Source organism: Macaca fascicularis, chromosome 17 (genome assembly GCF_037993035.2).
Source record: "Macaca fascicularis isolate 582-1 chromosome 17, T2T-MFA8v1.1".
Taxonomy (NCBI): domain Eukaryota; kingdom Metazoa; phylum Chordata; class Mammalia; order Primates; family Cercopithecidae; genus Macaca; species Macaca fascicularis.
In genome coordinates, this window is record NC_088391.1 from 101,070,711 (window position 1) to 101,086,702 (window position 15,992).

General features: G+C 52.0%; 1 protein-coding gene across 1 annotated transcript in view; it reads left to right on the forward strand.

The window, feature by feature from the left end:
• COL4A2 (collagen type IV alpha 2 chain) overlaps positions 1-15,992 on the forward strand; it is a 202,120-nt gene that overhangs the window by 162,376 nt on the left and 23,752 nt on the right. The window contains exons 27-34 of the mRNA XM_005586239.4: positions 46-102; positions 2,237-2,344; positions 5,620-5,841; positions 6,882-7,043; positions 9,102-9,272; positions 10,281-10,424; positions 12,918-13,040; positions 13,354-13,535. Coding sequence (XP_005586296.3) covers positions 46-102; positions 2,237-2,344; positions 5,620-5,841; positions 6,882-7,043; positions 9,102-9,272; positions 10,281-10,424; positions 12,918-13,040; positions 13,354-13,535 — 1,169 coding nt within the window. The remainder of the gene's footprint in view (positions 1-45; positions 103-2,236; positions 2,345-5,619; positions 5,842-6,881; positions 7,044-9,101; positions 9,273-10,280; positions 10,425-12,917; positions 13,041-13,353; positions 13,536-15,992) is intronic.

The window sequence follows — 15,992 nt, forward strand, 5'->3', positions numbered from 1 at the left end:
CCTTGGGGATTGCTTGGGCTCATCTTTTCTCCTTTCTGTCCCCAGGTTGCATAGGAGGGCCCAAGGGACTGCCAGGCCTGCCAGGACCCCCAGGACCCTCAGGTAATGCACAGAGGGAACCCGGAGTGCACTCAGCCTTCCTCCCACATCTTCACGCTTCTGTGTCTCCCTCGCGCATCTTTCCTCTGATCCTGTATCCCCCGTCCCAGACATGATCGTGTCCAGCATCTCAGCACAAACTGGTCTTGCACCTATGGGGAGCCCACTGTCGTTTGCCACTATAGAAAAAGGAGTCTGGTAGCTGACAGTGAGTTGGGGCCAGGCTACAAGAGAAAATTCAGCCATGGCTGCAGGGGAACGCCCCCGGGGCAGAGATGGAAGCCTCGTGTTTAGGACTGGAAAGGGGTTGTACCTCTATGTATTTTCACTTTCTGCCTTTCCATCCCAGGATCTAGGGGAAGAACCTACAGGAGAGGATTCTGTCTTTTGGGTTTTGCCTGACGGGGAACAGGAATAAACAAGGCTAGAGTGTTTATCGCTAGCACCTGGGAGGACCTGGGCTTCAGTCTGCTGGCCCGGGCCATCTCCCAGCCCGTGTGAGGAAGAGTCCGGGCGCTCTTCACAGAGCCCGTGCCTGGGGCCACCCATGCTTTCTCGGGGATGGCGTGTCCAGTGTTGGCGGTGGGGCCCTGGCCAGCCACCACTGCTTTTGGGATCCCCTGCCTGTACCCAGACTCTGCTGCCCTGCGCTCCAGGGTCTCTGTGGGCCTGTGAGCATCGGGGAACACAGAGCCAGGGCTTCCACTCAAGCCGGAGGAGGGCTGGAGCCTGAGAGGTGGCCCTGTGCCCGTGTCCATCAGCCTGAGGAAAGCGAGTTCTCTGAGCGGTAGGAATTCCCCTTTGGATGTTTCTTCCACTCCGCCTGTGATGGGGCCGGGGAAGCAGGTCACTTGGATAACAGTGTTGCAAGCACGAGACACAGCCAGAGCTGTTCTCACTTGTTCCTTCTGCAACTGAGTCCCCACCTGTGCAAGACGAATAGTGCAGACGGGCATTCTAGACGCTTCCTGCTGCACAAATCATGCCCTCACCGCTTCCCGTGATAAACTGTAAAGAGTGACACCAGTGTAGTCCGAACAGCACTGAGAGTTAGGAAAGTGGATAGACACATTGTGTGTGCCCTGCGCCTAAGGACGTCTGCGGAGTTCACCATGATCACAGGGTCTGGGAACCACAGGACAAATGTAGAGGCATCATTTGCACCATGAGCAGAGGTAAAGGCTCCTTGTGTTGTCTTCTGAGAACTGAGCTTGTATCTTCCGCATCCCGTTAGACCTGCCCCGAGTCTAATTCCATTCTTGGATTTCAACACCGTCACTCATACAGCAACCCCCAAAATGGTGACAACTCCGCATGTCTCAGATGGTCAGGGAGAACCAGAGGCCAGCATGCTCAACACACACCCGGACCACAGCCGTGTGCCAAGGCCGGTCACCGGGAAAGCCTCAGAGGCCCGAGTGTGGGTTTCTGTGGCTTCGGGGCTCCCCAGCCATGCCCAGTTATTTCCATTTCACACCCAGGCCCCCATTGCTGGGAGCCCCTTGCTGGCCTCCCGTCCACTCCTCCGTCTCACTCCTGCTGTCTGCACACCACTTTCCAAGAGTGGTGGGTGGGTTTGCATCACACACATCCCCTTCCCCAGACGCCAGGAACGGGGATGAAAAAGCGTGGCAGTTGGGTTTTGTGACATTGGTGAGGAACCTCAGCCCTTCAATTATCAGAAAACACTTCTAGAGCCCACACACTGGGCCAAGCAGGGTTCAAGTGTTTGAGAAGAGTCAACTCATAGTCCTCATGGCGTCCCCATGAAGCAGGCAGTCATTCTCCCCACTTTACAGATGAGGAGACTGAGGCACAGAAAGTTGTCAGTGGTCGAATGGATAGAATAGGTAGGGCCAAAATTTACAACCAGGCATTCTGACCCCACCGCCAAAGCCCTCATTTAGAGCACTGTAAATATTGGATATTATTATTCTTATGGTTCCAGTCCGTAAACAGGATTTTAAACACTGAAAATCATTCTGTAAGCCTGGAGGTGCTGTTTCAGGCTGACATTCCCCCCAGCCCCGTTATTTCCCAGTTTCATGAGATCCACATTAAGTCGGATGCCAAGCATGACCACACCCATTTATCCTCGTGGGACCTGATGTGGTCTGTGGTTTATTTGGGTGTTTAGGTGCCAAAGGCCTCCGAGGAATCCCAGGCTTCTCAGGAGCTGATGGAGGACCAGGGCCCAAGGGTTTGCCAGGAGACCCAGGTCGTGAAGGGTTCCCAGGACCCCCAGGTGAGTTGAGATCAGACCCCCATTCAGCCCCTGGGTTCCAGGGCGGGGACCTGTGTGTGGTTCGTCAGCATCCAGCTCTATTATCTTCCAGTTTGTAGAAACTGTTTTGACAGATACTTGACAACTTTTGCATTTGTCCTTGGGAGATTAGAAATTCTTGATTTTTCGTCACTGATATTGTACTGGCTTTTTGCAGAAGCTACCTAACAGATCTTGCAGGGAAAAGGAGACAGGTGTTGCAGAATGGCTGTCCTCCACAACACCTGTCTCCCGGGTATGTCCTCAGTGTTAATCATGATTAATGTTAAACATTCTAAAGGCAACACAAAGTTATCCTCTCCTGAGAGAACCCTTAAAGGCATAAATAGCCCTCTCACGATGTGGCTGCAAGAGCTTAAGGCATTAATCTGTATGTGGAGGAAAACGAGGTTTCCCTTAACCAGCTCTGGTGAGGAGCACCCACTTGCATGTCAGTGTGCTCTGGAATGCAGCCTGGCGTCCACAGATGTAGGTGTCCTGCAGTTGTGCCACAGGCGATGTGCATGAGTGTGGTGGCACTGCCTTGACTGCAGGGGCATGCACGTCTTTTTTTTTTTTTTTTTTTTTTTTTTTTTATGAAATGGAGTCTCACTCTGTCACCCAGGCTGGAGTGCAATGGCACAATCTCAGCTCACTGCAACCTGCACCTCCAGGGTTCAAGCGACTCTCCTGCCTCAGCCTCCCAAGTAGCTGGGATTACAGGCATATGCCACCACACCTGGCTGGTTTTTGTATTTTCAGTAGAGACTGGGGTTTCACCATATTGGCCAGGCTGGTCTTGAACTCCTGGCATTAGGTGATCTGCCCGCCTCGGCCTGCCAAAGTGCTGGGATGACAGGCGTGAGCCACTGCACCCGGCCACACACGTCTTCAATAGTGTGTGTCTAGTGAAACCATGGAAGCCATTATGGACAACTTTCCACCCAAGATAAAACATCCTTCCACAGGGTCCTGGGCAGGTTCTTCCAGCCTCTGCTGGAATCTCGCTTGTCACCTAGAACCTGTGGCACATTGGAACCCTCTTGTTGCTGGAAAGTTCCTCCCTGGAATACAGCCTGCCTCCCAGAGAGTTCTCACTGGGCTGTTCCTGAGCCACACAGTTGACTTCCTCGTAACCACACACCCTGAGAGAGGGGCCACATCTCCCACAGACGTCTCATGAACAGGCAGAACTGACCCCGGGAACACACACTTTCTTGTAATGACATCTTTCCATGCCATTGGAATTCTGAGCAACCTTCTAGGACCCCCACTTTTCAAGATTCCTTTCCAGCTGGGCTCTAGAAACTGAATAAAGCGCTCCCCATATCTGGAATATCACACAGAACGTCAGGACTGTTGCACCCTTAGGTTGAGCATCCTGCAGATGTTCCCAGTGAAGACTGACTGAACCCTGCCCCTCCCCTGATCTCCACTCAGATAGCTGGTTTAAGCCTCAGTGCAGAAGTGTCTGTCAGTCCCTGATAGATGGTATCTTTCTGAATTTTGTGCTGCAGCCCAGAGGGATTGTTCCAAACCCCGACCCTGTTTCCTTTCCTATGATGGTTTCTCCATGTTTTTCAAAATTGGGAAGCAGACTTTCTGTGTCTGTATCAAGACCCTGGTCAAAACAGCTCTGCATTCGAGTGAAGCAAAGGAAGTCTCCGTGCCTCTGCCCCAGGGATGGGTCTCTGGTGGTATTTATTTAGTATTTAGAAGTGCAACATTGCCACTCTCATGATTTCATATATACTAAGTTTAAGCATTCATGATTTTGAGAGGAGGATGATAATTCTTGAACATTTTCCTGCTGTGAGTATGAAAGTTCTCTGGTAATTATGATTGGAGTGCACAGCCATGTGTGTGTGAACGCCATACGGGGCTCCCCTGTAGCGGGGAATGGATGGGATGTGCCCATTGTCAGGCAATTTGGACAGTTGCCCACATGAGTTGGGAGCCTGTTCCACCATCAAATGTGAGCCCTTACGTCATGAACAGGGAGGCTGAGGCAGGCCAGGGCTGGGTGGTGATTGAGGAACTGACCGGTTTCTGAAACGCACGTCACTTTTTATGGTGCTGAAATATACTGCACTTCTGTCGCCACATGCAGAAGAGGATAAAACGCCCAATTCAAGGATTGCAAAAATCAGAGAGAGTCTGTTCCAGATCTAAGACCCACACGTGCACACCCAAGCACACGGCTCCCCGGGTACAGTTTGTAGCATTGCCAGGGAAAGTCATGTCTCTTCATTGTGAGTAAATCACACCGTTAAAACTCTGAGTACGGTCTAGCTGATTAACATCAGGTTAATCCAGATCCTTTATTCTGTGTTCCAGTCACTCCCAGCTCACAGGCGGGGATGGCTGTACAGGCCCACGAGGGCCCAAGGCCCTGCTTATTGGATCTTTTTGGTGGGATACACCCCAGAGAACACAGAGAACGTTCCCTTTTCCATATCCATACGTAGGAGTGCCGAGTCTGTCGTGTGCTTGATCCTGTCCCACAGAATCACCTGCCAGTCTCATCGTTGCAGGCTTCTCTCCTGCATGCACAGTGGGGGTGGTGACCTCAGAAGCCTTTCGTTCTGAGCACAGCGTGACTGTCAGCTATGGGAGTTCATTCTGAGGCCACGTCAGGGCTGACTGCACCGAAAAACGAAGTGACCTATGAGATCATTTTATCCAGTGGCAGCCACAAGAGACACAGGACAGCCACCTTCCCTCCATCCACAGATGGGGCTTGGTGATTTTCATGGTCCATACAACAGAGGGGTGTCGTTCCTCTTTGAAGCGTTTCCAAACTGACGGTGATGGGTTTCTACCAGGGAGATGTTACGGCAGGCAGCATTTTGGCTTTGATGGCCCTGCTCGTTCCTGCCTCCCTGGGATTTCGCTGTTCCTCACTCACCACAACCTAGAAGGTCCTACAAAAAGCTGTTCTTATTTGCAAAGCAGGGGAACCCATGAATTATGCAAATCTGGGTCCGAGGAGGCGTTCTTAAGGGCTTGTCCACCTTCGCTCAGTTTTAGGGCTGGGGGCTGGATGGCGGGGGAAGCAGAAGAAACGTAACCAAAAGAACAACGTGGCAAAGGTTGTAGGTTCCAAGAAGGGCCACAGGGACAAGGGCTCGAGCTGAGGAATGCCTTCTGAGGACCCCATAGCCAAACGTTTGCTGTTTCCAGCCTCTTTTTGACACTTCTCTTAGAACGTCACCATGCTAACTTGTGGTTTGGGGCCCACCCATGTTTCCTTTCAGGGTTCATAGGACCCCGAGGATCCAAAGGTGCGGTGGGCCTCCCTGGCCCAGATGGACCCCCAGGTCCCATCGGCCTGCCAGGGCCAGACGGGCCCCCTGGGGACAGGGGCCTTCCTGGAGAAGTCCTGGGAGCCCAGCCCGGGCCACGGGGAGATGCTGGTGTGCCTGGACAGCCTGGGTTTAAAGGCCTTCCCGGAGACAGAGGCCCCCCTGGATTCAGAGGTAAGTGCCCCATCGGGGAGCCAGGGGCCCCATCCCAGCTGCACAGGGCCTCCAAGGGCGACCCCAATCCCTTCCAGGGCATTTGGTAGGAAGCAACGGTACCCTATGGTGCCAGCCATGCGTATCTTCTCCCATGGCCTTCCAGTGCTCCTTTAGAAAGTGTCTGTGACAACACCGTGATACCTGCGGTAGTCGGTGCAGTCTGGCCATCTGAGAACTTTGACAGGTGTGGATTAACTGATGTAATCTGTTGTCAAGTTGCATATGCCTGGCCGTGACGGGGGCCGTGACAGGCTCACCGGTTTCCTTGGCAGAATCTGTACAGTCGGTATGAGGAAAAGATGATGGGCCTGACCATGCTTAGTCAGAGGTGAAGAAGGAAAATAGGAATAATCTGAAATGCAATTTTATTGGTGTAAAACTTAATACTTTTTTTAAATGTGTTAATGTTGTTTACAATGTTATCAATGTATCTCTATCAAAGTAGACAGAGCACCCACGTTTCATGAGTGACAAGGCACCCGGTGACTTTAAGGGTTCAACTGATGCCAAATCGGCTTTGGGAACCCCAGCCCCAAGCTTTAATGAAAGATGGTGCCGTGGACAGCAGGTGTTCACACTGGGTGAAAGAAGTGGGGATGGAATACATTAAATGTCTCCAGTGATAGGGTTTTATTCATGTAGTTATTTAAATGTTTCAAAGACTATTTTTAAATGTGGCACAGTGTTCAAAATATAGTCAAGTGAAGAAAACTGGGTTAAAACTGTACTTATTGTGCCATGTCCACTCTGCCAGTGTCTAGTTATTTGTAGGAATGGAAAAGGGCAGGAAGGAAATGCCCAGTGGTAGTCATTATCCCTGAGTGATGGTGTGTGTTATCTTGATTTTATCCTTTATACTTCTTTGCATTTTCCTGATTCTCTAGAGTCCAGAAAAGCATGAAGTACTCTTTTAACAGAATGAGTGTGTGGAGGGAGATGCTGTCTGTGACGAACAGTCCAGAGTCGGCCCCTACAGCTCTTGTCTCTGATTCCCGCAGGAAGTCAAGGGATGCCTGGGATGCCAGGGCTGAAGGGCCAGCCGGGCCTCCCGGGAGCTTCCGGCCAGCCAGGCCTGTCCGGGCCTCCAGGACAGCACGGATTCCCAGGAGCTCCTGGCCAAGAGGGGCCCTTGGGGCTGCCAGGAATCCCAGGTCTTGAAGGTAAGACTCCAGCCCTCCCATAAACGAGTAGGGTCCTCACTGGTCCTGCCAAGAGAACTAGCACTGCCTTCTCTGTGGAGCTCTCAAACTCTGTTCCATGGAACCCCTTAAGAGCTGCAGGGGTTCCCAAACCAGAACATGTATTTCGCCTAACAAGGAGACATAAACAGCTGGAGACATCGGCTCATCCTCTGTTCCTGTTATATATATTAAGGATCTAGGGGAGGTTTCATCAGGAAAAAAGAAAAAGGAAGAAATTCCCACTGCAAAAGTTCAGAATCGCCGCTCTGATGTGGAGAGGAGAAATTGTTTTATGAAAGTGCAGGTGTGGGTTGGAAGCAGGTAGAAAACTGGGGTGGGGAGGCTGGAGCAGAGTAGCGGGGAGGGGAGCCTCAGCTGCATGCCCACCACACACAGGCCAAGGCAGGTGGCAGAGGTGGCCCGGAAGACAGCAGGGCACAGCATCCATGGGCATCACCCACCACTGGCCAGGCCACTCTCCCAGCACTCAGCACAGCCAGTTTCCCAGACTTCCACACTTCATGGTCCAGTGAAACTGTCAGTGCAGGTTGGAGGAATCAATACACGTTCCCACCTTTTTGTTTTGTCCAGAAAAACAGCTTTTTAAGGAAGTGTCTTATGTCACCAAAGGACACTGTAACTGAAAAGTGGGAAAGATGCAATTGCTTAGTAAGGAGTGGTCTCCATGGACCACAATCTAGAAACTCTCAGTCTTAGCATACTTCTCTGGTTTGCCAGTCAGGCAACAACTTTGTCCAGGACCTTAGCAGGTCTTTCTAGGGAACTGCCGCACCACTGGAAGACGCACACTGGCTTCCCCCATGTGGGGCCTCGCCTGTGTCCAAGAGCTGGGGGCTGGACTCAGGCAGGGCTCACTCCCCCATTGCCGCACTAGCCACTGGCTTCCCGGGGTAGCAAACCTGAACCAGAGGTTCAGGCTCCTATCTCAGTATTGACAGGGCAGTGCTGGTTCTCAACTACTGAGAATCTGCTGAACACAGCCTCATGTGGTGCTTACGAGACCCATGGGAAAGCCTGTCCTGAACTAAAGCCTACACTTTATGTGGGGAGAGAGACACACACATTAAAAGGCTCCCACTTGCCCTGGGCAAGCCAGCAGAGTGACCAGGCCACGCGGCCCCCAGTGACCCAGAGGAGGCGGGGACAGGCAGGTCAGAGCAAGCCCAAGGGGAGAAGTACCTGGCACCAGCAGGAGAGAAGGCTGGGACTCAAATGCAGGGTGTGCTCTAGGAAAGGGGGACCACCCCAGCAGAGGCAGGATTGCCCAGGGAACACTTTGGAGCCTGTGATCCCCCAAACCGGCTGGGGAAAAGAACCTGGTATGGGGGGGCTGGGGGTTTGGATGGGAAGATTGAGCCGAAGGTTGGGAGGAGTGAATGCTGGAGCTGAGGAGTTACAGCCCCCAGGCAGAGCGGGCTTTTGGGAGTTTTTAACAGAGAAATGCATTAAGAAGGGATTTTAGGGACCCAGCAGGCAGTCCTCGGACGGCTTGGAGTCGGGGGAGGCGCGAGGACAGCTATGGGCTGGGAGCTGCCAGGCTCACGACAGTGGCACTGGTGAGATGGGAGCACGGAGACCAAAGAGGCAGCGGCAGCCAGTGGGCAGCTGGAGGGTCCCCCAGACTAACTCCGGGCTGGAGCCAGTGATGTTTGCGAGGAACAGGCCAGCTCTTGACTAGCCCCAGTGACCAGGGCCCCCCGCTCACATCAGCATCCAAACAGCTTCGTCCCTTGGCTTCTGAAGGATGCAGTGGGAAAGCCATGTTGGCTGGCACCCCCCAGCACAGCCTCAATCTCCAGATAAAGACTTCTCCTGAAAGGCCAGCCCCAGGGTCCCGCTCAGGCCACACTTTGGAAACTCACCCCAACATGGCAGCGTTCCACTTTCCTTCCAAGAAGCTTTTCTTACCGAACACTCAAAAGTAAGATGATGTTCTTTCTGCTGTAAAAGCAGAAGAGAGATTTCCTCTGTGTGTGTGTTTGTCCACCCTCTTTGATTTGCTCCTCTTCCCGACAGGTCTGCCTGGAGATAGAGGGGACCCTGGGGACATAGGCGCTCCTGGCCCTGTGGGCATGAAAGGGGTCTCTGGTGACAGAGGAGATGCTGGCTTGGCAGGGGAGCGAGGCCATCCAGGAAGCCCTGGATTTAAAGGAATTGATGGAATGCCTGGGACCCCCGGGCTAAAAGGTAATTGTGTGACTGTGACCAGGAATCACTTTGCGGGGAGGTTGGGTCTGATAAACTCTGACCTGAGACAGCTCTGCTGGGCACCTCTGTGGGCCGCGGGGCTGGCCTCACACGTCTGCAGATTGGAGGCCTTGGGACTCTCCTGACCCAGGAGACAGCAGCCCCAGGACGGCTGGTTAATGCTGCTTAGACGCTGGTGGGACCAACGTGCCTGACAAAGCCAGTTTATGAATTTGCCAAGACAAACTGCTCTTGCCTGGGAAGCATCATCTTACTGTAAATGTGACCGTCTTACTGTAAATGTGACACACACAGGGAGATGTGTGGAGAGGTCCACTCAGGAGCCTGGATTCAGATCCAGAGGTTATTTGGTCATTGGAAACCAAAGCAAAGCAAAGTAGTTGGTTACAGGGATAGGTTTATTTCAGCACAAGCAGGCCAGTCTAGAAGCAGAGCCCTCCAGCCGTGAACATTGCTAGAGACACACAGTTCTGTCCTTCCGTTGCTGGAGACACATGGGTTGGTCTTTCCATTACTGGAGACATATGGGTCTGTCTTTCGGTTGCTGGAGACACCTTGGTCTGTCCTTACGTTGCTGGAGACATTGGTCTGCCTTTCCATGGTCCTGTGTCGCGTTTCCGTGCCAGGTGCAGTGTTGCTGCTGCCTTCCTTTCCAGCGCGCCCCTCTGCCTTTGTGTTGATGGGCCTGTGGGCCAGTGGACCTGCATCACCTTCAGATTTCCCTCCTAGTCTTCCTGCCTGACCTTTGTGTGTTTCCTTGTTGCCAGTGTCTGGTCTGAAGACAGGCTGACTCTGGAATACTGTCTGTTAATAGCAGAGATCAACAGAGAGAGTTGCTCAGAAGATGGTGTCCCCGGAAATCCCTGTTTTAGGTTCAGAATCTTCTTACTTGAGTCACATTGCCAAAACGTTACAGAGACGTGAGATTAAAATGTCCCATGTGTTTTATTCATGTCTAACCCAGCACTTTTCTCTTTTCCTCTGAAGGAGAGAGAGGCTCACCTGGGATGGATGGTTTCCAAGGCATGCCTGGACTCAAAGGGAGACCCGGGTTTCCAGGGAGCAAAGGCGAGGCTGGATTTTTCGGAATACCCGGTCTGAAGGGTCTGGCCGGTGAGCCAGGTTTTAAAGGTATGTCCCTCTCTTAACATCCTCCTAACCCTTTCGTGGTGGCGTGACATTGCCCAGAATGAATTTTTGAAAACCCATGCGTCCAGGAACCCTAAGCTAGATGAAACAAACAAAATGAACTAACAGAAACTCAAAGGCTTTATCCCTGCCTCAACACACTGACCATGTGATAAGGGAACAATCCTAACCAAAGGAAACTCTTGAGAACCAAAATGATGGCATCGCTAAGAACCAAGTATGTCATGAAAACATATTCCACCATGAGTATATTGTGGTAAACATAAAGGGGGGCTGGTGAAAAGCAGGGAACAGATGAGTTCCAAGAGAAGGGAGTGCCATCCGGTGCAGGAGGACACAGCTTTCCAAGTGGAAGCATGTAACACAGTGCCAGAGAGAACACGGGCCACACATGAGGTGGGTTCAAACCCCACGCGGACAGGCATCTCAAGACCCCCCAGGTCAGGCCGCTCGTTCATTGAGTTTATTACTAAGAAGTCACATTTTCGTGACTTCTGTTCAGATGCTTTTGTTCTGAAATAATCACAGTGGTCTCTAAAAACTTAATGACTGAGAGTGAGTGTTGGTGAGGAGGTGGAGAAATGGGAACCTTCATAGGCTGCCGGCAGGAGTGTAAAACGCTGCGGTCAGTGTGCAAAACAGTTTGGCAGTTAATTATAAAACTAAACATAGAGTTACCCAGAAGTTCTACTCCTAGATGAAGATCATTGAAAACATAGGTACAGACAAAAATGGGGACACAAATGCTCATGGCAGCATCCTTCATAGCAGCATCCTTCATAGCAGCCATAATTGGAAACAGCCTGAAAATGCATCGACTGATGAATGGATGAGTAAAATACGGCAGAGCTGTGCAGGGGCACATGCAGTGCTGCAGAAGGATGGGGCTCTCAGACATGGCGCGTGGGCAGGCCTTGAGAACACTGCACCACGTGTCGTCTGACCGCGTGTATATGAGATGTCCACAGTAAGCAAATTTACGGAAATGAAAAGTAGGTTCGCAGTTTCCTAAAGCTGAGGGTTAGGGGAGAATTAGGGAATGGCTGTCAGTGGTTCCAGGGTTTCATTTTCTGGGATAAAGTATTCTCAAGTTAGATAGTGCTGCTCGTGCACAGTTCTGTGAATACACTGCAGTTACGTAACTGTTCTCTTTACTGGAGTGAGTTGTAGGGCATATAAATTATACATCAATAAGCGGGTTTTTTTTTTTGTTTTGAGACGGAGTCTCGCTCTGTCGCCCAGGCTGGAGTGCAGTGGCGCGATCTCGGCTCACTGCAAGCTCCGCCTCCCGGATTCACGCCATTCTCCTGCCTCAGCCTCCCGTGTAGCTGGGACTACAGGCGCCCGCCGCCATGCCCGGCTAATTTTTTCTATTTTTAGTAGAGACGGGGTTTCACTGTGTTAGCCAGGGTGGTCTCCATCTCCTGACCTCGTGATCCACCCGCCTCGGCCTCCCAAAGTGCTGGGATTACAGGCATGAGCCACCGCGCCCGGCCCAATAAGCTGTTTTAGAAAATCTTAATTACTCTCCAGAGTTACAGCTTTTACAGATTTTCAGCAAAATAAAAATTGCAATCTTGGGTGCTCACTTTTGTTAAGATTTTTACTCACACTTGCGTTTTCAAATAGTCTTCATGTTAACAGAGATTTCAGGCTATTTCACGCAAAAAAAAAAAAAAATGGCATTTTAAGATTAAGTAATTTTCAGCTCCACTGTAATCATTTCCTCGAGCCTCCTTGGGGTGAAGTTAACCGTGGAGGTGTCTGTCCCTCCACTGGTGGGCATGCTCTGTGGGGTCAGGACCAATTTATGGTTTTGATCCCATCCGCCTCTAGCCAAGTACTGAATACAGAGTAAATGCTTAGAGAATGAAACTCAGTTATTTTCACTCAGCCAGATTTCACTCACTCCTCCAATGAGGATGGATTCCGGGGCATCCCCAGCCTGAACTAGCACAGTTTCCCGCCCCACCTGCAGCTCTGGGCCCCTCCCCTCCTGGAATTCCTCAGCTCCTCAGAACGCCCCCAGGACGTCCCTTCCGTGCTTCTCCTCCCTGTGAAGGTGCCTACAGGAGGGCACGGAGCTGGCACCCTCCTCATGGGCCTTCCTACTTGTGACTGAGGTCCATCACAGTCCCATCGGAGCACACATGGCAAAATGACCCTGTCACAAAACATCCTCTGGAAGCCGCACTGGCTTTGACCGCTCCCTCTGCGTCGCTGGCAGGCACATCCACCCACTGTGGTGCTGTGTGCTCAGTGACTCCGGCCCCAGGCCCAGGACCCTGGAGCCGCCCCCAACTCCGACTACTCCGATGGACGCAGGAGAGGCTTCTCCGGCGCCCGGTCTCTCTCCGAGGCTTCCCCGCTTGCGGGAGACGCGCAGCCCCCGTGCCTCAGGGACCACGTCTCCACCTGTGTTCTCCTGCATGGTCTGGAGCCCCCAGAAAATGACAGCACTCTATTCCCTTCCAGGCAGCCGAGGCGACCCTGGGCCCCCAGGACCACCTCCCATCATCCTGCCAGGAATGAAAGACATTAAAGGAGAGAAAGGAGACGAAGGGCCTATGGGACTGAAAGGATACCTGGGCGCAAAAGGTGAGTCTTCTGACCTGCAGTCAGGGGTCCCCTCGTCCCTGCTGCCCCAGCCTGCCCCAGCTCCTGCTGCTCTCCGTCCCCAGAGACGCCCGTGCCCTACACCTGGCTTTCTTCGTGCTTTTCGTCTCTGGGCACCCCGTTTGCCCACAGCCCATGCAGGGTTGTTCTCTGATGCCTGAGTAACCTCGCTTTCCCATCTTAAGATTTGCAGCACTTAGGATAGCAGAATGCATCCAGGCTGCAACATTGAAAGCTTCGGGAGGGCAGGTGCTGCGTCCTCACCAGAGTGTTACACACCAGGGTCTTCCTGCAGGTATCCAAGGAATGCCAGGCATCCCAGGACTGTCAGGAATCCCTGGGCTGCCTGGGAGGCCCGGCCACATCAAAGGAGTCAAGGGAGACATCGGAGCCCCGGGCATCCCTGGTTTGCCAGGATTCCCTGGGGTGGCTGGCCCCCCTGGAATTACAGGGTTCCCAGGATTCATAGGAAGCCGGGTGAGTGGAACTCCCCTTGTTCTGTGAGCTCCTCTCCCCTTTGCTTGTTAATGAACATGCTTTGGTCTGGCATTTGCTAGGGTGAGAGTGTCAGCGGCAGGTTCAGGGCAGCCTCAGGCTTGGCGCGGTCCACACAGCCCTGTAAGGAGCTGCTGCACGTGGACACTGTGCGGATGTGGTGTGAGGCCACCCAGCTGCTGTGGCCCTTCTGTGGGCTTGTGCTGGGTGAAGCATGTTGTCTGCATTTTTATGGGGTCCTTGAGAGAAGAAAACTTGAATTTTCAGGGATCGGAGCTCTGAAATTGAGCACATCAGTGACACCAGGCCTGAGAGCCCATGGCTGAATCACAGTGTAGACCTGGGGCCGGGCAGCCTGGCTTCCCATCCGGGCCGCCATCCAGTCAGCCTTTGTTCAGCAGATGTCTGTTGAGCACTTGACGTGGGCCACACACCCTGTTGTGATGGTGACAATGATGGCCCTGACCCTGGGCAGGGCTCTCTTCTCCACATCTTCTCCCTCAGCTGCGGAATGAAGGTGGTAGCTACCTTGCAGTTTTCTTGAGTGCTGTATAAACAGTGTATATAACATAGCATAGCGTGGCTCCCCATAGATTGCATTTCCTAGAATTCCATTTCTAGCCTCTTTCATGTAAGGATAGTGTACTCTCACAGTCCCCAGCCCGCAGCTGGCGTTCCCAGGGGGATGGGCACATTTGGAGCAGATCAGAAGGTCTGGGCCCCTTGGTGTGAACCCTTAGTGGCAGGCCAGGGCCTGCCTGTGTGTCTGGCCCACCTTGGTGTACAGAATTCTTCAAGGGTCTTCCTCCCCTCACTCCCAAAATCTGCAGCCGAGAGGATCTTCTAGACAGTCTGTGTGTGCTATTCAGGTCACTTTAAAAAAGAAAGATGCCAGCCAGTTGTGGTGGCTCTTGCCTATAATCCCAGCACTTTGGAAAGCCAAGGCAGGCAGATCACTTGAGATCAGGAGGTCGAGACTACCCTGGCCAACATGGTGAAACCCCGTCTCTACCAAAAATATAAAAAATTAGCTGGATTTGGTGGTGCACACTCATAATCCCAGCTACTAGGGAGGCCGAGGCAGAAGAATCGCTGGAACCCAGGAAGCGGAGGTTGCAGTGAGCCGAGACTGCGCCATTGCACTCCAGCTTGGGTGACAAAGCAAGACTCAATCTCAAAAAAAAAAAAAAAAAAAAAGAAAGATGCCTGTGTCTACCAAAGACACCTCCAACAACGTCCAAAGGACCTTTATTCATAACAGCTGGAAACTAGAAAACAGCCCAAATGTCCACCAACAGGGAAAAGAATAAATGAACATGGTATATTCTGACCAGACACAGCATTATCTGTGCATTTTATCTCCATACGCAGCAATAAATGAGAATTCTTGGTAAAATCCAACAACCTAACTTCATTTCCAAACTTTATGTTGAACAAAATAAACCAGAAACAGCAAAGGACACATGATTCAGTTTCGTTGATGTGCAGTTCAAGAACTGACAAGGCTGTTTGATGGGGTATTGGGAGCACGGCAGCTTTAGGTGGGGTTATCATAGAGTGCTGACAGTGTTCTGTGTCTTTCAGTGACACACGGTTCACATGCACTGAGCTGTGCATTTAACATGAGTGGACATTACTGTATTTAAGTTATGCCTCAGAAAAGTAAACTTTGAGAAAGAAGAATAGAGCATTATCTAAACAAAGGTACCTGTGGATACCCTCCGCCTTCCTCCAACAAAGGAGCTTTTTTTTTTTTTTTTTTGAGACAGTCTCACTCTGTCACTTAGACTGGAGTGCAATGGCATGATCTCGGCTCACTGCAACCACTGCCTCCTGGTTCAAGCGATTCTCCTGCCACAGCCTCCCAAGTAGCTGGAATTACAGGCATGCACCACCACGCCCAGCTAATTTTGTATTTTTAATAGAGACAGGGTTTCATCATGTTGGCCGGGCTGGTCTTGAACTCCTGACCTCAGGCAGTCCACCTGCCTCGGCCTCCCAAAGTGCTGGGATTCTAGGCTTGCGCCAGCGTGCCCAGCCTGGCTATGTTAATACTGCAGTGACTCATGTTAGGCCATGCTGGGGCATTGATGCTGTAGTACTGAAGTCCCGTGGCACCAGGGCAGACCAGAATTCTCATGCTCCCTCTGGAGAGGAAAACTAGGGCTTCTAGGAAGCCACCAAGCACCCCAGGCATCTTCCCAACCTCCTCACCAGCCACCTACGTCCTTCTGGAGGAGTCTCCCTCTGTGCACAGATGGAAGCGCACAGCCCCATGTCTCTGTTACAATCTAGGGAGCAAGTTCTGCAGTCTGGCCGCCCACATGGAAATCCCAGTTCTGCCACTTGCTGGCTGAGTGACCTTAAACAAAACCTGTCTGTGCTTCAGTTCCCTTGCCTGTCGCTGGGAAGTAACGGTGCCCACCTGGCAGGGTTTTC